We start from the raw sequence: 23,420 nt of genomic DNA on the forward strand, positions 1-23,420 counted from the left end.
ATTACAGGCGTGAGCCACCGCGCCCGGCCATTAGATGGACAGTTCGTACCCCCACTGTGCAGATGAGGAAACCACGGTGCTGAGAAGGGCCATCAGGGCTGTGCTGTCTTGGCAAAGAGTCCCCAGTAGGAGGTATTGGCCTTGGTGACCCCTGTCTCTCTCTGGGCGCTCAGCTTGTGGCTGCACAGTGAGGTGGGGCGAGTTCCCCTGGGGGGGGGCTGAGTGGGACTCAGAGGTTCCCCGTGGACCCGCACATGCCTTGGCTAAGAGCATCCTTCTGCGTGGCATGGCAACTGGCATTCAGGCCATGGTCACGGAGCAGACAAGCTGCAACCCTCTGCTCACACCACGGGGCCTGCCTGCCATGGGACCCGAGTCCTTCTGGTCCTGCAGATATGTCCTTCCCTCCCTCTCTCCTCCTGTGCCACAAGGGCCCAGCCCTCCTGACCCACCCTGAACGACCGCCCCAGCCTCCTCACTGTCCCCTAACCTGCATACTTGCCCTTCAGGGGACTAGTTCCACTCTGCAACTAGGGGATCTTCACAGTGACAATCAGACCCTGTCAGCCCTGTGCTTGAAGCCCTTTAGGGGCTCCCCTGGCCCCTAAAGGGGCTCCCCGGAGCCCACCCAGCCCCGTGGAAGGGCAGGGCAGCTTCTCCTTTGCCTGCAGCCCGGAGGCCAGAGGAGGAGGCATGGGCATGGAAGGCGTATGGAGACCCCACGCATGCACAGAAGCTACAGGTAGATGATGGCTCTGGAGGTGTGCCACAGGGCAGCCTTAGGAAGGGGCTGGCCACCTGGGCAAATGAGGGTTCCGGCTAGGGCTAGGGTCCCATGTCACCTTCGGAAGCACATCTGGCCCATCCAGAGACAATGGGACTGAGGCCCCCAAGAGTTGCTAAGGATGGTCTCTAATGGCCTTGCCTGGGAAGGGATGACTTCACTCAGGACACACCCTGATGAGAGGAGGCCAGAGTCAGAGGCAGGTGGCTCCTTAGTTGCAAAGGGACCTGCTTGGGCTTGTCCAGTCTGAGAAGTGAGGAGGCCGTGTGTGTGTGTGTGTGTGTGTGTGTGTGTGGTCCCTCACAGGGCCAGAGGGAGAGGGCTCCCAGCCTGGTGGCGGAGGTGGGCCTAGTTGAAGGACTCAGGGCAGCAAGTGGGAGCCCCAGCTCTGCCCCCACTCATTCTAGGACACCCCTCTGCAAACCTCACTTTCCCCATCTGCACAGGGTTGGGGGACAGGATGATTCTGAGCCTTCCAGGGGCTCTCAGCTCTGCTGGGTCTCAGGAATCAGATGGGACCAATCATCGGAGGTCTCTGGGAGGAGGTGAGAGCACTGTGTCCCGGCGGGGCCCAGAACCAGCAGGGAACACGTATTAAAGATCAGGACCAGACAGCCCTCACTGGGGCACCCAGAGGCTAACATGTTGCTATGCTGCCTCCAGAGAAACCTGGCAGCAGCAGGCCCTCTGGCTTCTGCTGAGGGTTTGGGTGTAGGTGTTGGTGTCCCAGACACATCCGTACTGACACAGAGGGCAGCCCAAGGCGGACACAGTGTCAGGCACGGGCCTGAGTGCGCCGTGCAGTGGCAGCAGCATGGAGGGCCGGGTTCCAGTAGAGACTCGCTGCTGCCCCACCCTGCCCCATTCACCAGGCTGAGTGCACTCTGGGAGGGGCCTCTGGGGGTGGCAGGGGGAGCAGGTCCCTCTCCCAAAGGCTGCTTCCCCTCCCCCAGGCTCGGAGCAGGACCACCCACGGAAATGTTCGTCTCTTTTTTGGTCTCCTTGTCAGGCCCCTTTCAAGGTAACCGCCCCACAGTGCTACCAAGTTCTTCCTGGTGGGCAGAGTTAGTCAATCCTGAGTTGCACCTGATTCATTTATCAGCGGACAAGTGGAGGGCCCCATTATCCTGCCACCCAGCATGACATCACTGAGCTTTCCCTCGGGCTGTTCCCACTCCTGGGCCGCCCAGCCGCACGGGAAATGGCTGCTGGATGAATGTGCGAGTGAGTAAGTGTCTTGAATCCGCCTCCCATGAGAACACTAAGTGGCTAAGAAGTGATTAGGGGGTCCCTGGGGCCTGGGCTGAGATGGAGACAGAAATGGGGACCCAGGAGGCAAAGAGAGGGCCAGGAGAGCAACAGCATCCAAGCCACAGAGACCAAGCAGATGCGGCCCCGGAGAGCCAGGTGTCTAGGAGCTCCGGGAATGCTGGCGCCAAGGGCCTCAGCCAAGGATGGCCGAGGGAGGAAGGCATGGCAGAAACAGGGCAGAATAAGAGGGGCTCAGGGTGAGGGGCCATGGGGCAGGAGCCTGAAACCTGGGGGTGGGGGACAGCAGTCCAGAGTGAGCGTGGCCTAGCCTAAGGTCACAGAGCAAGGACCCAGGGCCACAGCCATTCAGCCATGACCTGGTCCTCTGTCCCCTTTCAGGGAACCTTAGCCAGACACAGATGAGGAGACTGAAGGTCAGAGAGACCACCTGGCCTAAGACTGCACGGGAGTGAGTGGTGGCGTTGGCCCTCTTCCTGCACTCCCACGCTTCCCAGTCCTCGTCTGAGTCGGCTCGGGAGCTGGCTGCTACTCCCACCCCCACCCTGGCCTGTGCTTGGGCACGCTGGCACTGCCAGGCACTTACTCTGCCTGTCGAGGGCCCAGCCCCCAGCCCAGCACCCTCGGGCTTCCCCAGCCCTGGGCGAGGGCAGCGAGAGGGAACAAAGGCTCAGTCTCTCCCTGCTCAGGCCTCCACCCCCTTGCCTGCCCCTGGCACAGAAGGACCAGGGCGCTGAGGGAGCCCGACGGCAAACGCGGCACCCACCCCTTTGCCGACGCTGTGAGAAGCCCCACCCCCCACCCCCACGCAGGCCTGCTGGCTGAACAGCAGTGTTCCTCCATTCTAAAGATGGAGTGTTGAGTGGGAGAGCCGTGGTGCTGGCAGTCACACAGCTGGGATTCGAACCCCAGTCCCACGGTTGACGGGGACCTGCCCTCTACCCCTCATCACAGGCTGAGCAGAGGTGGTAACTGTTCTGGTCCAATGTAACTGAAGTGCAGAGATGGAGGAGGGACAGAGAAGGTAGCGTCTGGGCAACCCAACAAAGACAGTCCCAGGAAAGGGGCTGAGTTGCCCTCACCCTTCTGGCCCTGCCCACCCACCTGCCACCGGGGTCCAGCTCAGTGCTGATCTCGCAGTCCCCTGAAGAGATAGAGCCAGGTGAGCAGCAGAAATGGGGAAACTGAGTCAGCACCCAAGCTCCCTAGGTCCCTGATCCAGCCAGAGGTGCGGGAGACATAAGCACTCTGGAGCCTCCATTTCTCTTTCTGTAACATGGGGCTGTGCCACCCACTGGGGGCTTCACTTCCCCCAGCAAGGGCCACCATCCTTGCCCAGGCCCCTTACCTGCTCCTGCGGGCCAGGGAGCCTGGATGGAGGGCTGAGGCTCCCCCTGCTCTGTGCAAGCCTGGGCATGGCTGATTCTTCCCTGTAAGCCCAGGCTCCGGCCAGGAAATGAACGCAATGTGCTCTCGTGCCACAAACATGAAAAGCACTCAGTAACTGGGTGTGACTGGCCTCCTTTTACAGAGATGTACACTGAGGCTCAGGGGGCTGAGAGGCCTGTCCAAGGCCAGCCAGCCCCTAAAGAGCAAAGCAGGGCTGAGCACTCACTGTCCAGGATTGTCCCACTGGCACTCCACGATCGGAAGGGGCAGGGTTCAGTGTGGACTGCCCTCTCCCACCCCTGACAGCAGCGAGGAAGGGTCAGGGCCGTGGGGCTGCGTGGGACTGAGGTGACCTTAGCAATGCCCAAGCAGACAGCCTCAGGCAATTCTGGCTAAGTAGGGGCTCAGTTTGTAAACTTGTCCCCGCAACCTCTCCAAGCCCCCTGACTTCAGCAAAGCCCATAGAGAAAGCCTAGCTGCTCGGGCCTGCTAGTGCCCAAGGACTAAGGAAATGCCACCCAGCCAGCTTCATCCAGAAGCCCTGGCTGCTCCCTCCTGTCTGCAGGGCACCTCTGACTGGTCTAAGCAAGTGCCTGGCAGATGCCAGGTGGGACCAGGCCAGTGCCTCATGCAGAGCAGGCACTGGGATGCCAGGCGACTGCCCCTTCCTCACCTTCCCAGACCCCAAGCCCAAGACATCACAACTCATTTTAAAGAAAAAATAATATTTATTTGCAATATAAACAAAGTCCCGTTGCTGGTTCGGGATATATATATATGTGTGTGTGTATATATAGGTAGGGTCACAAATTTTCCTTCATAAGATCATAAAGCAAAACTGGCCACCCTCTGGCATACCCTCATTTACACAAATCTGATGCTTCTTTCTGGGTTTTTCTTTTTAAAAATAAAAAAGAGAGAGAGAAAGAGAACCATGTACAGCATGGAAGCTTTTTGTCAATTTCTCGACTGTGGCAAGATTTTAATCTGCTGCCCTAAAGAATCCCTGAAAGCCACCCCTGTGAGGTAAGATGCAGTGGGGCAGAGTTTCCGTGGCCTCACTCACATGCTGAGTGCTGCTCCATCAGGGACCCCGGCCCGACCGCTCACCCCTCCCCGGGCCCCCATGCAGTCCTGACAGCTGGTGGAACCGAGGTTGGAGAAGGAACAAAACTGGAGGAGGATAACGGAATCCGTGGCTTTGTTCTGTGGATACTGCGAGTGGGGTGGACAGAGCCTCGCACCCCTTCCACTTGTCCGTCCTTGCCCCACCTGCCCCTGCCCTAGCGTTGAAATGGGTGCAAGTCTCCTGGCAGTAGAAGGCATGGGCAAGATGAGAGCAGGGCAGGCCTTCCACGGGGACAAGGCGGCTGGGAGTGGCCGCTAGACCAAAGCAACAGCCAGGGTCAGGGAAGAAGCTGGAGGCAGGGGTGGACCCTCACCACCTAAGCTCTCCCCAGCCGCTGGGCCTCCACTCCCAGTTACAGAAAGAGACGGAAGTAGTGGGTAAATATATATAAAAGGACCCAGAGCCCAGGCCCTCCTAGGGGCCGAGCCCAGAGGGCTAATGCTACTGCTTGGTAGTCCCCTGCTGCCCATCTCTGGCAGGACAATGGCAGGGCCCCGTACCCCTCACCTTCTGCCTCAGGGAGGTCTGCAGGGACCACCAGAGGGAAGAATGGGCGGGCAGAGATTGCAAAGACCACCCAACCAGCCCACCAATCACAACTTGCAGCAGTCATCACAGGCAAGTGCAGTGCCAAGGTGGACTGGGCCAAGGGCGGGAGATGGCACGACTGGGGGTCCCAACACCTGGAGAGCAGCAAGCCACCCCTTCAAGAAGGGCCCGCTGAAGAAACGGAGGCTTCACACATGTGCAAAACGCATTTGGTCAAGGTCAACATGGGGTTTGTCTTTTCCATTAAAAACAAAAACAAAAACAAACATAATAATTGCTTTTTGAAGTAGAACGAAAAACAAAACTGAGAACACTTCTCTCTCTCTCGCAGGATCAAGAAAGGGATGAAATACTGGTTTATACAATCCACTGTTGCATGTAGCCTGAAAATAACACTTTTCATTAAAAAAAGAAAAATCAAGAAGAGCTTGAACACTCTCTGTGCTCCAGGGAGCTTGGATTTACCTGCCAAAAGTAAAAAGTAAACTCAGGTCCATGGATGTGTCTTTAAAAAATAGCCAAATTGGCCGGGCCATCAGCAGAAAGGAGTGTCCTAGAAAAGGATGAGGCCCTGTTGGCCCCCCAAAGCCACATGTCTGCGAGCTGAGGCCTCTCCAGCAGCCCTGCAGAGGGAGGCCTTGCCGTGGGCCCCGCTCCGGCAGGACGGTAAGGGGCGTCCGGCCACCAGTTAGCCTGGGCCTCTGAGCACAGGCGACGTCTGTGGGTTCCTCAGGCCAGAGGCAGCAGGCTTGGGCCCTCTCACCTGTCCCTGTGGAGGGCTGGGTAGGGGCCCGGTGCCATGCCCACCAGGGCACCAGGCCTCACGTGGACTCGAGCGTGTTGAGTGGGAACAGGTTGTGGTTGGTGGGCGTGGAGAAGTAGAGCTGCTCACTGGGCGCGTGGTTGTCACATGGGCTGCTTAGCCCCAGCGTCCGCTCAAAGTCCAGCAGCTGCCCCATGAAGTTGAAATTGGGCGAGATGTTGGACTTTTTCCTCTTGACAAAGTCGTAGGCATCGTTGAGTGACAGGTTCATCTTCTGCATCAGGTAGGCCACAGTGACTGTCACCGAGCGGCTGATGCCTGCCAGGCAGTGCACCAGGACGCCACACTTCTTGGAGCGGGCCTCATCTGAAACACAGGGGCACGGGTCAGGGAGGTGCCTCCTCCCGAGGAGGCTTCCCACAGGGCGGGCAGAGGGGCCACAGCACGGGGTGGGCGCTGGGGCTGGGGCACAGAGGGCAGCATAGTCCCATAGTTGGGGCAGCAACATGGGGTAGAGGTTAAGAGCATAACTATGAAGAGGGCTCTGTTATGCTTCAGCTCCCAGTCACTGGACACCCCTGTGCCTCAGTTTCCTCTTCTATAAAATGGGCCTATTTATTCACAGTGCTCTCCTAAGGACCTGAGCCAAGTGAGGGTTCAACAAACACAAGTTACAGTACCGAGTGTGATCACTGCTAGTCCTACTGCTGCCACAACTGTGCGTTATGACTGGTGCCGAGGGTGGTGTCACCTGTATCCTCTTGGGTCATCTGCACCATAGCCAGTAAGCCCATTTTATCAATGGGGAAACAGAGATAAAGTGACAAGCCCAAGGCCACACAGAGGCTCCTCCTAACTTAGCACCTGCTGCTGCCAGGCCGTGACCTGGGGGTGGGGGCTGGGCCTGTTCTCTTGGTGCAGCTCCCGAGAGTACTTTCTGAGAGTTTCCTGGGAAACAGGCCCGAGGGCAGCTGCTCCAGAAGGAAGCGGGTGGCCTGGCCCTGCACTTGGCTCTGCCCTGTGCCCGGCCAGTCCGCACAGCCTCAACTCCAGCTCCTGATAGACCCAGGGACTAGCATGACAGCCACGCCTGAGGTTTCGTGAGTGGGGTTTGCTCAGTGGGGCCCGCCCCTCCCACTTGCCAGACCTTCCCCAGCAGGCCTGTACACCAGTGACATCTCCCACCACGCCAACTGGATGCGGCCAACCCCCCAGGTCTCCCCGTGCCGCCTTCAGACCCCTCTACCTGATACACAGTAGGACCCAGTAAACACTGGCTGGGCTACTGAACAGTCCTGAAATCTCTCCTCTCTGGAGGGAGACCAGGGATATGGATTAACAAGAGGCATGGGTTCTATTCCTGAAAATGAAAGAAAACCAAAAAAACCCCAAAAACAAAAAACAAAAGCAAGAGGCAGCCCTGGGGTCCTCAAGGTCCCCACCTCCCTACCGCTGAACCACTAGGAGCCAGGTACAGTGAGCACTCAGCCAGTGCCCTCCTACCAGATGACTCGCGGGTCCACAAATTGCTCTTCACTGCCTTTGGTCCGACAGAGCTCCCCCTCCCCCCGCCACCCACCGAGGGTACCTAGGACTTAGCATGCCACAAGTGCTTAATCCAGACTCAGGGGCTGACAGGGTGGCCCCATGGCTAAGGCACTGGGGCAGGACCAGCAGGGGAGGCACGGGGGGCGCTGTGGCTTCATGTGGAGCCCTGTGGTCTGACCTCGGGATTTGGGGCCGGAAAAGGGGTGGAGGGACGAGCCTCCAGTGGTCACACTAGGATGTGAGGACACCTGGCCCCCAGCCCACCCCCAGGTGATCCCAAGTGAAACTGCTTTCACTGGCTTTATTCTGAGCCCTTCCAGCGTGTGGCTGATGCTTGACCTGTGCCACTGACCCCACGGGATGCTTGGGCCTCAGTTCCTCCCCTTGTCAAATGAGGGAAAAGGCCCCTTCCCACCCCTGCACCCTGTTCCCCTGCACCCTCACCCCATTGTGGAGATGTGGAGGGCCCTTCAAGAAGGATAAAGGCACCCACAAGCCAGGCTCCAGGTTCCCCCTCTGCTCCCCTCCCTTGCTGGGGGAGCCCAAATGCTAAGGCAGCACCCATAGCCCTCTTGGCCATGTCCCCCTGGGGCAGGGCTGGATACTCCAGGCAGCCCCAGTTGCAGCCCCTCCCCCAGGCCTCAGCTTCCTTCCTTCCTCCCAGCCAGGCACCTACTTTTGGTTCCCAGTAAGCGGATGAGGCGGAGAAGCCTCCCACTTCCTGTTATTAAAGCCAGCCCAGCCCAGCCCAGCCGACACCAAAACGCCCTCCACTGGACACAGCCGCCATCGGGAGAAGACTGCCCGGGCCACCTCCACCCTGCCACAGGGGGCTGGTTAGAAACACTAGGTCGGGAATCCAGGGTTCCCATTTATCCTGGGCCTCTGTCCCTTCCCCACACTGTGGCCCCAGGGGGGATGACCTGCAGTCTGACAGCCCAGCTGGCCAAGGAGGAAAACCAGGGTGGGGAGCCCGAGTCAGCTGAGGCTGGGGACACAGGGGACTCAGAGGGCTCTAAGCCAGACAGCAGGATGCACTGCTCTGGGGGAGGCCTTTCTCAGCCTCCCTCCACCTCACCCCTTACACCCCTTACCCTCCAAGCAATCCCCACCGAGGGATGCTCCCCTGCCGAGAGCATCTGGGGCCAAAACCAAGTTGCCTGTTTTGGGCAGGCCTTTGGCTCCAGGGCTACCGTTTAGCCCTTACAGGTACACAGTAAAGCCCAAAGAGGCACTGAGACAACCCCATCCTGTAGAAACACATGCCGAGGCGTGATGCAGAGTGAGTGAGACCCGTGGGAGGTCTGTGCGTGTGATGTTTCAGTTTTCTAAGCCCAAAACAACAGCAAAGCCTGAAAAATACAAGTCCCATAAGGGGCTGACAGTTGGGGGGAGCCCAAGACTCAGGGGACTTCTCAGGCCCTGACAGGTAGAGGGGCCTGGGGAACTCAGTGACTCACAGCAGGCATGGGTACACCCACAGCCACAAGCTGGCATATGCAGGGCCCACACAGGTCCCAACAGGCCCAGAGGTACCCAGTTAGGCGCGGGCGACACCCAGAATCCTGTGCACACCTTGACGCACCCACCCTCCCACCCATCCTGCCCAGCACATGGCAACACCTACCAATGAAGCTGATGGCCTCAGGGAAGAACTGGGAGAGGTTCTGGCTCCAGTGGTCAGAGATGGGGATCTGCTTGTAGGTGAACTCGCCACCGTGCTCGAAGGCGTTGGGCAGGTTGGGTGTGACATTGAGGATATACTTGATGCCATACTTGCCGAGCACGTCCAGGTTGGTGGAGTCCTTGGCGCAGCCGAGGTAGAGGTAGGGCAGGATCTGGACAGGGAAGGCTGGTTGGCTGGACGGCACAGGGCTGCCGTCCGACTCAGTGGCACTGCTGGGCAGCTCTCGGTCTGACTCGCCATCCGAGCAGTCAGAGCTGATGCGGAGGCCCCCCAGGCCCAGCACTGAGGTGGGTGGCGAGCTGCTCGGTGAGGACGAGCTGTCCACGTTGGTCTCGCAGTGTTCGGAGTACTCTGTCTGGAACTTGTTGAAACCACCTGTGGCCGAGGTGAGAGGGGGGGCCCGGGTAAGAGGCTGGTGAGAGCCCAGATAGCCTGCACAAGACCCCGATGGCCAGGACTCCCATGTCAAGCCCCATAGCACTGACGGTAAGTATGGGCCATGCCAAGTGTGTTACACGTCTACCTTCTCTTGTGTTCTCTCCATCTAAACTATGACCACTTCACAGATGAGGAAACTGAGGCCCAAGGAGGGGAAGTAACATGCCTGAGCTCTAAACCCTTACTCATAACACATCAGGGCCCCCAGCCATACTACCAGCTTTAGGGCACTTGAGGACAGGCCCCAGTTCATTCCTTGTCTGCAGCTCCCATGCACGCCTAGCACGCATGGGTGCTCAGTAACAGCTAAGTGCAAAGGAAAGTAGACAACCACATCTCAGGCTAGCACCTGTGGGTCTACAAATCCCCCTTACAGATGACACCATAAGAGCCAGAGCCACATCTGGGTCAGTTAGAGGCAGAGAGGACCTGGACCCCTCATGGGGAGTCTAGTGGTTGCCCAGCTCACGAAACACAGCTGGGGAGAGCAGTGTGAAGGTACTGGCTGGCCCTTCCCCCCAGCGGGGGCAGGCTCCAGAATGAGGTCCCAGCTCCACTTCTCCAGAGCCCTCCCTTAGAATACAAGGCCCCCAGCTTTGGACCTGCAGAGGGGGAGGGCCACTGGGGCCATACCAGGACGGGAGAGATGGGGAGCGCCTTGCAGCTAGGCATGGGCCCTGCGCCCGAGGGTGCCGCAGGCCTCCCCTCCCCTCCTGCCCCGCTGCCAGCGAGAGGCCATTTTGGAATGTTAATTGGAAACACCGGCCACAGCCACTTCCCCCCCCCACACACCCCCAGTGCTGCCTCCCCCTCTACAAGCTCCCAGGAGACAGGCTGGGGACCTGGGGGCCCGGGAGACCTGGGTCAGGGCAATGAACACTGCTTACACTCTTTCTCAAGCGTCTCTAAGAGCCAACAATCCCCAGGGTAGGGGCCATAATGGGATCCCAGAGACCCCAACCCAAATGGGCCCCATGCACTGGAGGCAAGGATGGTGCTAAAAGGTGCCCTTCCTGACCCTGGCCTTCCAGGGACACGAATTTCAGGCTGGAGTTGGGTGCCCTGCAGCTTTTAGGGTTCCAGGAGACGGCCCCTCCCTCCTGAGGGAGCCTGGAGCCGGGCGCTACTGTCGCCCCACCAGCAGTAAAAAAAGGAAACCCTAGGCAGGGAAAAGTTTGTTTCACCCACTGGAATCTAGCCGAGAAAGAGGGCGCAGAGGGAGCCCCGCGCCTGCCAAACCCACGCCATGGGGACTGGGCTCCTGGGAGGGCGGATGAGGGCCGGGGACGACGTGGCGCCCGGCTGGGCAGGCCGAGCGCGTGGAAAGGAAAAAGCCTCCAGCGGGGGCGTCAGGGAGTCGCGGGGGAACCTGGATCCCTTATGGGGTCTCGGTGCTGCCCTCACCTTGGAGGTAGTAGGCCTGGCAGCCGTCGTCGCGCAGCTTCTGTAGCAGCAGGCCGAGCACAGAGGCTGGAGCGCCGGGTTCGGGCTGCCACTCGGCCGTGGCCTCGTCGTAGAGCAGCACGGTGGCCGCCTTGCAGCGCGTGGCGAAACGCTCCTTGTCGGCGTGGTTCGGGATGATGGAGCGGATGGGCAGGTTGCCCTTGCGCAGGCGGCGCAGCATGAGGCCCGGGATGGCCAGGTTGATGGCCGTCTCGATGTGCGACGACTCGAAGAGCTCATGCGGCCGGCAGTCGAGCAGCAGCAGGGACGCGCCGCCGCGCGCCTCCAGCTCCTCCTGTAGCCACTCCGCGCTCTTGCAGGGCATGGCCCCTGCTCCGGTCGCCGCGCTCGCCCCGGTGCCCGCGCTGGACCCACACCCCGCACCGGGCTCGGACCCCGCCCGGGTGCCCCCAGCCGCCGCTGCCGCCCCCGAAGCCGACATGTGCGCCCGCGCTGGGGGGCCGCGGAGCTGGTTTTTCATGGGGAGAGCGGGCGGCCCGGGGCCGGGGCCGGGCAGCCCTGCCCTGGGACGGCGCCCCGGCCGCGTCTCCGGGCGCCCGCCTCCCGCCGAGCTGTGCGCCCGCCGCCCCGGCCTCCCGGCCTCCGTCCCGCCCGCCCGGCCCTCCGCGCGCACCGCGGCCTGACAGCCCCAATTAAACGGCAGCTCCCGCGGCCGCGCGCCGAGGCGTCCTCCGGGGGGCGGGGCGCGGGGCCGGCGCCCGGGCTTAAAGGCGCAGCGCCTCTGCCGCCCCTCCTCACCGGGTGCGCGGGCGCGTTCGCGGCCCGGGGCGCCCGGGATCCGCGCCCGGCCTCCGCACGGTCACCGTCCGCCTAGCCCGGAACTCGCTACGATCTGCCGAGGGGGCCTGGCGAAGACGCCCTCCCCTCTGCCCGCACTCCCAGCTCTTCTGGAGTGGTCTTTTCTGGAGAGACCTGTGCCCTACGGGAAGAACTAACGGGGGCAGTCCTACAACTGGCACCCCCACCCCACGTTAACGGAGCTTCCCCCGGATGGGGCGGGAGGGACTGTCACACGGAGCCAACCTCCCCTCCCCACCTGTCATCCCCATTCATTCATTCTTTCGTCGAGTTCATTCAACAAATGGTAATTGAACGCCTACTACGTGCCAGGCACTGTGCTAGGCGGTCACTGTTTCAGGCGACAGCATCGTCCCCCTGTCACAGGGTCCGAAACCTGAGGAGCAGGGTCTTACCCCAGCAGGCCTAATGGGAAATCTGCACCTAGGCGACTGGAGGGGTAGGACGCCTCCGTGGGCAGGGGTGGAGAAATCCTGGAAAGGATTAACCCTAGGAAGGGAGCGTGAGCCCTTTAAGAAAGCTTTACAAGCGGGGTGGTGACAAGCGTCTAGTGAAGCGCCACGTGACTTTTCCACTGAGGGCAGGTGGGAGGGGAGCGCTCCTTTATAATCAGCTTTCCTTCTCTTACCTCCCTCTCGATATGCCAATCCACTTTCCCAGTAGGCGGGCACGAGCCGCGCAGAAGACCAATCGTGGCCGAGGGAGGCGGTGTGGGAGGGAGGCGGGGCCCGCCGCCGGCTCCACCCAACGCGGGGCAGTGGGCGGGGTCTCCGCCAGCGTGTGAGGACTCGCCGGCGTGCGGGCGGGGCGGAGGAGGTGAATGGATCTGCAGGTAGCGCTAGAACAAAGCGGCTCGACTCGGCGGCGCGCGTGCGCAAGGCCTGCAGTGCTCTCCCTGCGGAGCCAGGGTGGTCTTCCCTGGGAGGGAGCTCCAGCTGGGGCTTAGCCATTCGCCTGGCCCATTCCCTGCCGGGCGGGCGCCCCCGCCTCCTTGGGGTTTAACCTGCCCTTCCGCCTGAAGCTGGTCAACTCTTAGCCACCTTGCCCCCACCTCCGGCTGTGGGGGAGGGTGGTGGTGTCGGGTCAGAGTCAGGAGTAGGGGATGAAGATGCCTGAAATTTGCGAAAGGGAGGGCCTCTGGAACCCTGAGGACTTGAGCTTTCCGCTGGCCTCTGACCAAAAGGCACGAAAAAGAGTGGCCCAGGAGCAGCCCCCGCCCTGTCTTCCAAGTCAGGGATAGTCTCTCTGAAGGGTTTCATGCCTGGTGGTAGGGCTGCATCCCAGTATCCCCAAAGAGCAGGGGTCTCTTCCACAGTCACACTCTCAGAAAGGCCACAGCAGTGCAGCCAGAGATCTTTTCAGCAGTGATCAGATGCCCTGACAGGTGAAAGGAGAAATCAACCCTCCCTCCGCCCAGGGTTGTCCTGGGGTTGCTGGGCAGAACCTGCTTCCCTGGGGTCCTGGGCCCTATGGAAAGGGCTTCCCAGGCCTGAGAAGCCAAGACCCAAATTCTGTCTTGCCTGTTGCTGACCTATTGGGTGACCTGAGCATGGCTGGTTTTCCCGCTATAGGAGAGTGCTCATCTGAACAGTGCCCAGCCAGTCTACAAATCCGTTGGCTGGGAGGACGTGCTCTGAGGCCAGGCCTCTGGGCTGGCAGTCTGGGTGCTGGTTGTCCAGGATGGAGGCAGCACTCAAAAAGGAGGCCTGAGCAAACCCCCAGGGGAGGGTGAGCTGCTGACCAGGGCCTGTCGAGGGCCTGCCGAGCTCACCAGGCAGTGCCTGAGCTGGAGTGACAGCAGTGGACGCTCCATCCTCCACTCAGCATCACATGTGGCCTGGCAGCCTCTCCCCTCTGCTCCACCAGGTTACATGCTGATCTGTGTACTCCCTCCCCTAGGCCCATGACAGGATGAACAAAGACCTTTCTTTCTGGCTTGGTGTCCCCTTCCCAGATGGAACCATACTCTGCTAACAGGGTAGCTCAAGAAGATGTCACATGCCCAATAAGTCAATGTGACATCTCCTGAGGGGCAGGCCGGAGTCCCGCTAAGGCATACTGGCTTCAGAGTGCCGGGTGAGGAGCTAGCTATTGTTCTCACTGGTGAGGGCACACCTGAAATAGGAACCTCCTCTGTGCCCCCACAGTGCCCACTGCCATGCCTGAGGAAGACCATCCTAAAGAGAGGGAAGAGGGCCCTGCCATCCCTTGCATTAGCTTGTGATGACTCACTTATCTCTCTCCTTGTGGATTCGTCTAGGGGAGGATGTGTGGAACTGGAGCTGCTCCTGGGGTGCGGAGGGGTGTCACCCAGCAGGGATGTAAAGAGGCAAGGTTTGCATGAGTACAGGAGAAGGGGAGCATGGGTGGGGGACTGAGGAACCCTTGCTCCCAGACTTGCAGGGCCCGGAGCAGGATAGGAGCTTGACTATGGCCAAGCAGCAAGAGGTCAGAACTCTACCCCTACAGCTCTGAGCCTGCCCCCAAGGATGCTGGGAAAGGGTTTTTCTTGGCAGGAATATAGTGCCCTGGGCAAGGCCTTGGAAATCAAAGACATTCTTCCTCTTCGGGAATGTGACCTTTCCTGCTCTTCTGGGTTCAGGCCCTCCCTCACCTGCAGCCCCCAGCAGAGGTGCTCAGCTCACTAGGGTCTCCCTGAGGGGCAGGGTGGGGGGTTGGGAAAGAGGCCCCCAGAACAGGTCTGGGTCCCTGGGGTGGGCTGGTCTCAGATGAAAAGCAGGTGGGACACGTCTGAGCTCTCTGAGGGCTCCCTCTGTCTCCCACACCTCCAGGACTTTCAGTTTTCGCTTGCAGCTTCTGCCTGCCTCCTGATCCCGGCTCAGATGTCACCCTCAGGGAGGCCGCCTCTGATTATCCTGGCTATATTAGCTCCCCTGCTACATGCTCCCAGGACCCCTGTCCCCTCAGCCCTATCTTTGCTCTGTGCTCTATCACAGTCACTGTCCAACACCCCACACCAGATGTTTTCATGTTGGATGCCCAGTGGCACGTCTGCCCTCCCTCAAGCCCTCTGCTTGCCATCCCTGTCTCATCGCTATTCAGCCAGGTGCCAGGCCCAAACCCATAAGGCACTGGGGCTGCCTTCGCTGTCGGCACACATCCAATGCCAGAACCACACTGGGAAGGAGCCTTCTTGGCAGAGCAAGGCTTCGCCATGGTGGTGGGATGTTTCATGGCCCTTTGCTGTTCCTCTGGGAGGAGCTGTGGGTCCCCAGGAGCAGGGTAAACTGGTGCGCACCCTCCAACACACAAGCACACGTGGCTTGTTGACCCAAGAGCTCTGTCACCAAGAACAGTTTAAACATCTTAGAAACAAAATCTTTCCCTTTCCCACTGGTGCCCATGGATTTCTCAGAGATGGGCCACCATGTTTCTAATGGCATATGCTGAGGTGGGGGGTCAGTTCCTTGCCTTCCTGGTCCTAAGGAGGCCAGCACAAATCTAGGGTGAGCTCCTACTCCCTACCAGGAGGGCAGATCTATCTCACTGTAAGACAGGAGCAGGGCTGTGCAGAGGCTACACAGGGGCCAGGCACTCTGGTCCATGGTGCCTGCTGGTGACTGAGCCAGCCTCTGCCCAGGGCAGCTCCATCAGGCTGGGACGTGTGCCATCAGAGGCCTGCTCAGACCTAGACTCACTCTGCTTGCGCTTGAACCTTGGGACAGCTTCTTCCCCAACCCTTAGTGGAGTGCCCACTTGGGTTGGTATCGAGACAGTAACATCTAAGCCAGGCCAGGAATGGACAGTGAGAAAACTGGCAATGCTCCTGCCCTACATAGAACTGGCTGTACACACACATACACATACTTGTAAGTTACACACAACACAGGCACAAACACACATAGGCCATAGACCTACCCATATATGCATATGTGCTCGTGGGCACATAGTACATGTGCAGAGATACACAGATGCCTATGCACGTGTGCAAAAATATACAATACATGTGGGCACACATACTCTCTTACAGGCACACACACACATACAGCCCCATGTCTGGGCACTTGCCACTCCTGTTAGACGGGTACCCACAGAGAAGTCCCCCAGAGGGGCTATTACCAGGCCGGTGGGATCCACACTTCTCTCCCCTCAGCTGTCCAGTCACAGGGCCTCACCCACCCCTGCTGGCTGCTGCTGGGATCTCAGAGAGGACAGGTTCTGGATGGAACAGAAGTCCACCCCTACCTTCCTCCTAGCAGGGGACTGCCAGGTCCTGGGTGATGGCAGTATGGCATAGGAAAGCCGGGACAGCTCTGCGGTGGGGGAGCCACGTGCCTATTCATCCGACTCCTCCCTTGCCCAGGTGTGCGGGGCAGAGAGGGTGAGCGTGTAGGGCCTGGGGGGCAAACAGCCCTGCTGGGAAAGTCGCGCCATGGCCACTCGAGAGTGTATCTCTCCCAACCACATACCCAGCCCAGTGGGGCCAGCTGGAGGATGGAAAATAGAGGACACACATGCACCTCTCTTCTGTGCTTTGTCCTTGGCAGACATTACTAGACAATCATAGCACTTTTTCTTGGGGAGCCATCCCTGGCCTGAAAACCCTTTCAGGCAGGCACGACCAGCAGAGTGTGGAAGGCAAGGGAGATAAAACCTATTTGCTAAGGCTCCAAGTCACAGCCAGACCAGGTATGGCTTCTCTGTCCCCATCCCCTGCTCACCTTACCCTGACCTCCTGCTCCCCACACTGTGCCCCAGACACAGTGCCCCTGCCTCCACATACTGCCTCATTCCATGTCCCCACCCTCTGAAATCCTCTCTAGCTTCTGAGGGCCACAGCAGAGTCTGTCCTTCTCCTAATCCTCCCCTGTGGGGCCCAGCATATTCTACACTCTACCCACTCAAGGGCAGTTCAGCCTGTAGGAGTCTGGGGGGCTCACCTCTGTGACTCCACCTATATGAGCCTCCCTTTTGTCATTGGAGTCCCATCCCCCACAAGGTCACCCAGCCAGGCCTCCCTCATGGCCCCACCCTGCCCTCCATCCCATGCTCTCCGAAAGGGCTCCCCTAAGGGGCATGGGGGTCTGCCGGGCTAGGGGCCTGGACAAGTGCGCATGTAAAGCTCTGCTCGGAGCTGACTTGGGGCTGACTTCGAGAGGGCCTGGTTTCCGTCCCAGAAGAAAGGCCATTCCCTGGGTTGCCCTCACCCCACTGCAGCCTCTTGCTTTCACATCCTCAGCCCCGTATTCACCCCACATTTCCCAGGGGGTCAGCAGAGCAGGGTTTATCTGCCTGTTCTACAGATGGGAAAGCTGAGGCCCAGGAAGGGAAGTGTCTTGCCCAAGGGCCTGGCTCCAGCCCCAGCCAGTTACTCACTTACCCACCGGGCCTGGGGTGAGTCATGGTGGCCCAGGTGATGGGAAGGAAACACATAAACACGGGCAAGTGGGAAGGGCGGTCTGCGGGAGGGCGGATGTCTGCCTGGGGCTCCCAGCTAAGAGTTCCCACGCACAGGCCACCATGGGCTTACTTGGCTTGCACACTCCTGATGGTTTCAAATCATCTTTCCTTCTGGTCTTGCATCTGGGCTTTGCATCAGCCCTGAGTGGGCTGCCAATCAATTTGACAGATGGAGAAACTGAGGCCCATGGTCACAAATCAAGCTGTAGCAGGGGGCTGGGCCCAGATTAAAAACCCAGAGCTCCTTTTCCCCAGCCCAGGGGTTCCCAGCTGGCTCTTACTGTGGCTCAAGCACAGTCCACAGGGCCTGGGTCTGCCAGCTCTTTCCCATCTCTAGGGAGGCCCAGCACTGGGGATGGGCAGCCACTCAGCCTCATAAAGAGAGGGGCCATATCCTCCCCAGGACATTTGTGCTACCAAGTGGCCCTTCCACTTCCACAGCAGACATGGCTAATCCATCCCAGGATCCACTTTCAGAAACCATTGGGCCACCGCTACACAGGGCAGGCCCTCCTACCTCTACCCTAGACCACCTCCCCTGCCTCCTTCCTGGGCCCCTGCCCCCATCCCGACAGTCCATGCCCACACAGCAGCCAGGGGCATCTTTGAGAATGTGAATCAGACCTGGCCTTCAGGGTCGGCAGCCTCCTACTGGCCGCACATTGAGTCCAGACTGGGCTCTGTGGCCAGCATGGCCCTCAGTGATCTGGCCCTGTCCCTCCTCTCCCCTCCCCTCCTTGCCCTTAGGGGGTCCTGGGTCCTCCTGCCCCTCCACTCTCCCCCCCTGCCTCCCCAGCCCAGGCTCCAACACTGTCCCACCTACTCCCTGTGTGGGGCCTTTGCACTCACTGGTCCCTCTGCTGGGACCCTGCTCTCCAACCCATCCCTCTGACCACCTTCTTGCTCTTCCCCCTCAGCCTACTCATCTTCTGGGGCCAGAGTGGGCACCTGAGAAGTGGCTGAGCCAGAACTGGAACCCTGGCCTACTTCTAGACTCTTCTGTGTCATCATCAGCCATGAGCACATGGTCCTGCGATCTAACATGTGTTTGGCTCTCGCCTGCCACGCTGCATGATTCCAGAAGCCTCTCACTTCCACTCCTCACTTGGGCCTCCTCCTGTCCTACATGACCTGCCCAAAGTCACTCAGTGAGAGTCCCTGGAGCCACAAGGCTCCCTGCCATGAAGGGACGGATCCCTGTTGCCACCATGCCCGGCAGGGCCTCATCCCTGGCCTCAGACTGTAGGCCTCGATCTCCCTGTTTCAGAGAGGGCCCTTCCTCCACCACCCGGGCGCAGCTCACCCTTCCTCCACAGAATGAGCCAAACTCCTGCCTCCTTGTGGACCCAAGGGGCCCTGGGGTCCTGAGCTGGGGTTCTAGTCTCACACACCACCCACTGCCCCTCCAGCCTGGAGGAGGGGCTGGGCTGGGGCAGGCGGGGGCTGTAACGCAGCTGGACACCCCATCTGCTGACACCGAGGTCATCCCTACAGAGCCAAGAAAAGCCACCCAGCAGCCTGGGGAAACCAGGCAGGCTGCATCTGGTTCCCTGGGGCCTCAGAGGCAGCAGGGGAGAGGGGGCAAGGACTCAGATGCTCAGGTGGGCCAGGGTCCCTGCTCCAAAGCCATGGCTAAGGTTCCCTTGCCTCTCGCATCCCCTTCCCCAGAATCCCCGGCGTCTTTGCCCGGGCTCTTATAAGAACACTCATACGAATCCCTTCCCCTGATATGAGCACTCCAGGGCTGCGTGAGAGAAGCTGGGGCTTTGGGGGAGCAGGAGTCCTTAACTGCATGCCCACCTGGCTACCATGTCACCCTTGCCTCCTGCTCAAAGCTTCTGATCCTTCCAAGGCCACCTGTGCCAGGAAGGGCCTGGAGCCCAGGTGGTCTGGGCTGGGTAAGGGACAAAAGGGCATCTCAGGCAGGCATTTACTCAGCCAGAGCAAAGGCAAGTAGCAGTGATGGAGTTGGGGGGTGCCCTGCTTCTGTCTTTGCCGAACCAGCCCATGGCTTTTGGATTGGGAGAGCTGGCAGTGGAAGGCTCTTGACAGTGAAGACAGTCCACCCTTTGAGGCCAGGAGGGTAGAAGAGGACAGGAATTCCCAGGGCACTGGATGGGCGGATGTGCCAGGGGCCTGGGCTGGGCCTGCCCGGGGTGGGCAGGTCTCTCTGTAGCTGCTAGGCCTAATTGCCTCATTAGCATCGCCTGCCATTCGGGCCTGCGTGGTCCTCTCCCTGCCAGCCCATGCAGCCCTGTTTTTCAGGAATCCCTCTTATTAGCCTTGATGGTGACAGTGAGAGTGACCATGACGAGGCTGGAGGAATGGCCTGGCCCAAGTGCAGGGTTGCTGGCTTCAGGCCTCATGACCCAGCACCGTCCCATGTGGTTTAGCTGTCCAGCTGCTGCCTGGAGCTGGATGTGGGCTGTTCCCAGGCAGGTGGCACCAGGAAGCAGTCTAGGGGACTCTCGGTCCTGGCCTGGCCCCACCCAGCCCTACTCCTGCCACAGGGGCACATGCCCCAAGACTTGAAAGGCTCAGTCTTTCTCCTCTTGTGGAGACTGACCCGTTGCTCTGTGGAACGTACTAAAATTTAAAAAAAGAAAGAAAGACTCCCTCCCTGAAAAGACTAGGTCTTCTGGGAGGGAGGAGGGGTCAATGGACTCCAATTCTCAGGGTTCCCAGTGAGGCCCTCCAAGGTGGGGACTGCGGGACAAGGGCCAGCTCTGCCTGGGGCCCCCTGCCCCCTGCCCCCTTCCCTACCCCTCCCCATGGCTTCTGTAGTCTCCCAGCAGAGGACAGCACTGCCTTGATGCCCATCTCCAACAGGACAACCCTCTGGCCTGAGCCCTAGGGCCATCTGAGAGCGCAGGGCTGGGGGGATGAGGGTGTTGAGAGGTGTTTGGCTATAGCTGGAGCCCTCCCCAGAGACCCCAAAGCATCAGCCACCCCAGAACCACCAGGCCAGCCCAGGAACTCAGGCTGGGGGTGGCTGGATTCCCTGGGCCATGGATGCCACTCAGACATGGAGCTCCCAGGGGCAGCATCAAGGCCTGGGAAGCTGGAGACCTGCGGGGCTGGGAAGACACAGCTCTGCTGCCTGCTATGGACTTGGGTGGCCCCTGTGGTGCCCACACATGGGCCTCAATCTCTCCATCTATAAAGTGAGGCAATACCTTCTGTCTACCCTAATTCCCAGGGGCTGTGGGGCAGCCAGGCAGGTTCTACATTGGGACCGTCAGAGGGAAGGGCCTCCTTGTCCTAAGGGGCTGGGCATGGACCCCTGGCTACCCCCATGCACTACGGGCAGGAGTGACTTTGGCCTGGCCCACCTGTGCCTGACAAGGTCAAGGGCTGACCACCTGGTAGGCCCTATGCTGGGCATAGCAGAGAAGCCTAATGTGGCCCTCAGATGACCAAGGTGTGAGTGTGCCATATGTGTTGGGACTGGGCAGGGGTAAGACAGGGTTCAGGTGGAGATTGGGAAGCCTAACCAAGACTCCTGGTTCTAATCCCAACTCTGCCCCTGGCCTCCCTTCTCTGAGCCTCAGTTTCTTCCTCTCTAAAATGGGGGTGCAGCATACCACACAAGACTGCTGTGAGGCAGGAGTCATGAAAAGGGCCCAGTCCGGCCCCTTGCTCAGCCCTCCTTGTGCCCAGACAGTGGGGAGAGGGCCCGGAGGGGAGGCAGGAACCTGGAAACAGGGGGAGGGAAGGGCCTGTGAGCAGCTGTGCCAGGCAGGGAGTGCTGGGAGTGGGCTCTGAGCAGAGGGGCCGGCCCGACAGGGAGGGAAACAGACAGAGCAGCTCTTCTGAACCCGGAGCCAATGGCTGCCCATCTCAAGGCTGATGTCGTGGCAGGCCTGCCCGTGCAGGTCCCATCCCCTGGGGAAGGCCCTGCCCGCCGGCCTCGTGTCTCTGTGCCCACGCCGGCCCACCCGCTTCCCATGAGGAAGAAACAGCAGGTCAGGGAGGGATTCAGAGTCACTGGGGCCCAGCCTGGCCCAAGTGCGGTCCTCCCTCCGAGCCTTGGCCACGCCAGCCCCCTGCTGGCTCCTGCTCTCCCCTCCTTAGCTGTCACCCTCATTCAATCCCCACCCTTTGCTTGGACCCAGCAGACAATTCCTGCTGGGACTCATGAGGAGTTTCTGCCCGTCCCCCCTGCCTCCTCACTGCTCTTCCTCTAGCGTTTTCCAAAGTGGGTTCCAGAGAACACCAGACCTGCCATGTACACCTCAGTAAAAGGGGTCATTTGGTCAAATGTCCAGAAACACCATGAACTCCATGGCCCCAGGTGCACTGTATGTATAGGTGTGTGTTAAAGGCTCTGACAAATCCTGCAGGGAAGTAGCTATCTTTTTTTACTTTGTTCATCCTGGCATTTCCCAAACTCTGGTGACAATAGCACCAGTTTTTTGGTTTTTTTTTTTTTTTTGCATAACTTCCGATAACAGCCCATGGAATCAGGCCTTCAATGGTTGTTCTCCGTACTGCGTTCTCTTCCCTGGACTTCCCTCCCTATTTTTCAGATGGAAAGCTGAGGATCATCAAGTTCCTTGCTCACAACCCCACACCCCTGGGCTCGCTGGAGGGGCCCTGAGGTCTGCTTTTCACACGCAGGTCCAAAGCCGCCCCAGCGGGATCAGGAGCTATCCTGGATGGCTGCTGGGGAGGCCAGGATGCTTCAACAGGCGCTGAGAGCAGGCTGCAGAGGCGGGGGATGAGCCAAGACGGACCACACTTCCTTCTACCAGCGGCAGCCGCCTTTTGGCCATGCCCAGCTCCTGTGCTCCCCAGAGTGGGGCTGCACAGGGCCAGACAGGGGCCAGACATGGGGAGGCCGCTGCGTCTCAGCATGGGGGCTGCGGACAGAGCCCCCTCCCCAAGCTCGGGCCAGAGTTGGGTTACGAGCCCTGCGGGTCTCCTAATGAGTTCCACATGCTAGTGGATGCCTCAGAGAGGAAATGGGAAGGGGCTGGCGAGGGGGAGAGGGGGCCTGAGAGGGGATTGGAAACATGTGTTTGTGCGGGCAGATGGGAGGGGGAGGAGGGGGGGAAGACTTTACCCCCAGAAGTTCTGGTGCTCACCCCCCATGAGGGTGGCTGCCAGGCTCGCAGGCCCCTGCAGGAGGCCCCCAGGCCACTGGTCTGCTGCAGGAGCGGGGGGGGGGGGGGGGGGGGGGAGAGGCCCCTCAGAGGCCCGTTTCTCTTCTTCAGACAGAGAAACGCGCATCCCTAGCCCTGCTTGGCTGGGGTTCCAAATAGAACCAGGTGCGTGGGAGGGTCTGCAGGGGCATGAGGAAGCCCCTCGTTCATTTGAATGAACAGCGAGATGCTCAGTCAATCTAGTCCAGCTGCCCACACCCCCTCAGAGAGGCCCTGGGGCAACAAGGCGACGACCCCTCCAGCCCTGACACCCACCTCTGCCCCTGTCAGCTGGCAGACAGGCGGGGAGGCCTGGCATGTGTTGGCTGCTCCACCCGCCCTCCCTGTCCTGTGGGGGCTGTGCGGGGGCACCTGGATCGGCCTGGTAGCTGGAAGTCACGTTAGGAAAAGGCTGTGAGGGAGTCATGCAGGCGTGTGGGGTGGGGTGTCGGTGAGAGAGACCTGTGGCAGCTCAGGAGCAGGGTCTGAGGGCCTCAGGGCACAATGGATCCCACTCCCAGGGGCACTGGTTGAGCCCCAGGTCAGCCAGCCAAGGCTAGAACAGGCCTTGCAGCCAGCTGGCTGGCCTACAGGACTCCGATGCTAGGGGTCCCTTGCTCAGCACCCACCCTCACCCACCTCCCTGGGCCGTGGATGGCAGTCCAGAAGGGACAAAGCCAGCTCCTAGAGCTTTGCACGAGCTGTCTCAGCAAATCTTCCCAGCAGTCCCACAAGGGCACTTTTGCGCTTACCCCATGTTATGGACGAGGAGGCCCAGGCCCAGAGAGGTGAATGAAGTTAGAGCATTCCTGGCAGCAGGAATAGCAGGTGCAAAGGCCCTGGGGCTGTGATGTGCCTGGGGTGGCCAAGAAACAGTGAGCAGGCAGGTGTGGCTGGAGCGGCCTGAGGGGAGGGGCGGGAGATGGGGCTGGGATGGGCAGGACCGAGCCTCAGCTGTGGTAAGCACTTTGGCCTGTACTTGGAGGCGGCTGGGCTTGAGCAGGATGGCATGAACTATCTTACAGATTTTCTTCTTA

At 60.0% G+C, this 23,420-nt stretch overlaps 1 protein-coding gene across 2 annotated transcripts; it reads right to left on the reverse strand.

Annotated features, from left to right (window-relative positions):
* Positions 1-4,233: 4,233 nt before the first annotated feature.
* DUSP7 (dual specificity phosphatase 7) lies at positions 4,234-11,576 on the reverse strand. 2 transcript variants are annotated; one of them, XM_069473686.1, is made up of 3 exons: positions 10,961-11,576; positions 9,059-9,493; positions 4,234-6,249 (listed from the first exon to the last, which is right to left on the reverse strand). In XM_069473686.1, exons 1-3 carry the CDS (start codon positions 11,478-11,480, stop codon positions 5,942-5,944), a joined length of 1,263 nt encoding a protein of 420 aa, XP_069329787.1. In that variant the 5' UTR covers positions 11,481-11,576; the 3' UTR covers positions 4,234-5,941. The 2 variants fall into 2 exon arrangements, with proteins under 2 accessions (XP_069329787.1, XP_069329788.1); XM_069473687.1 differs by lacking the exon at positions 9,059-9,493.
* Positions 11,577-23,420: the final 11,844 nt, after the last annotated feature.

The sequence above is a fragment of the Eulemur rufifrons genome, chromosome 7 (genome assembly GCF_041146395.1).
Source record: "Eulemur rufifrons isolate Redbay chromosome 7, OSU_ERuf_1, whole genome shotgun sequence".
Taxonomy (NCBI): domain Eukaryota; kingdom Metazoa; phylum Chordata; class Mammalia; order Primates; family Lemuridae; genus Eulemur; species Eulemur rufifrons.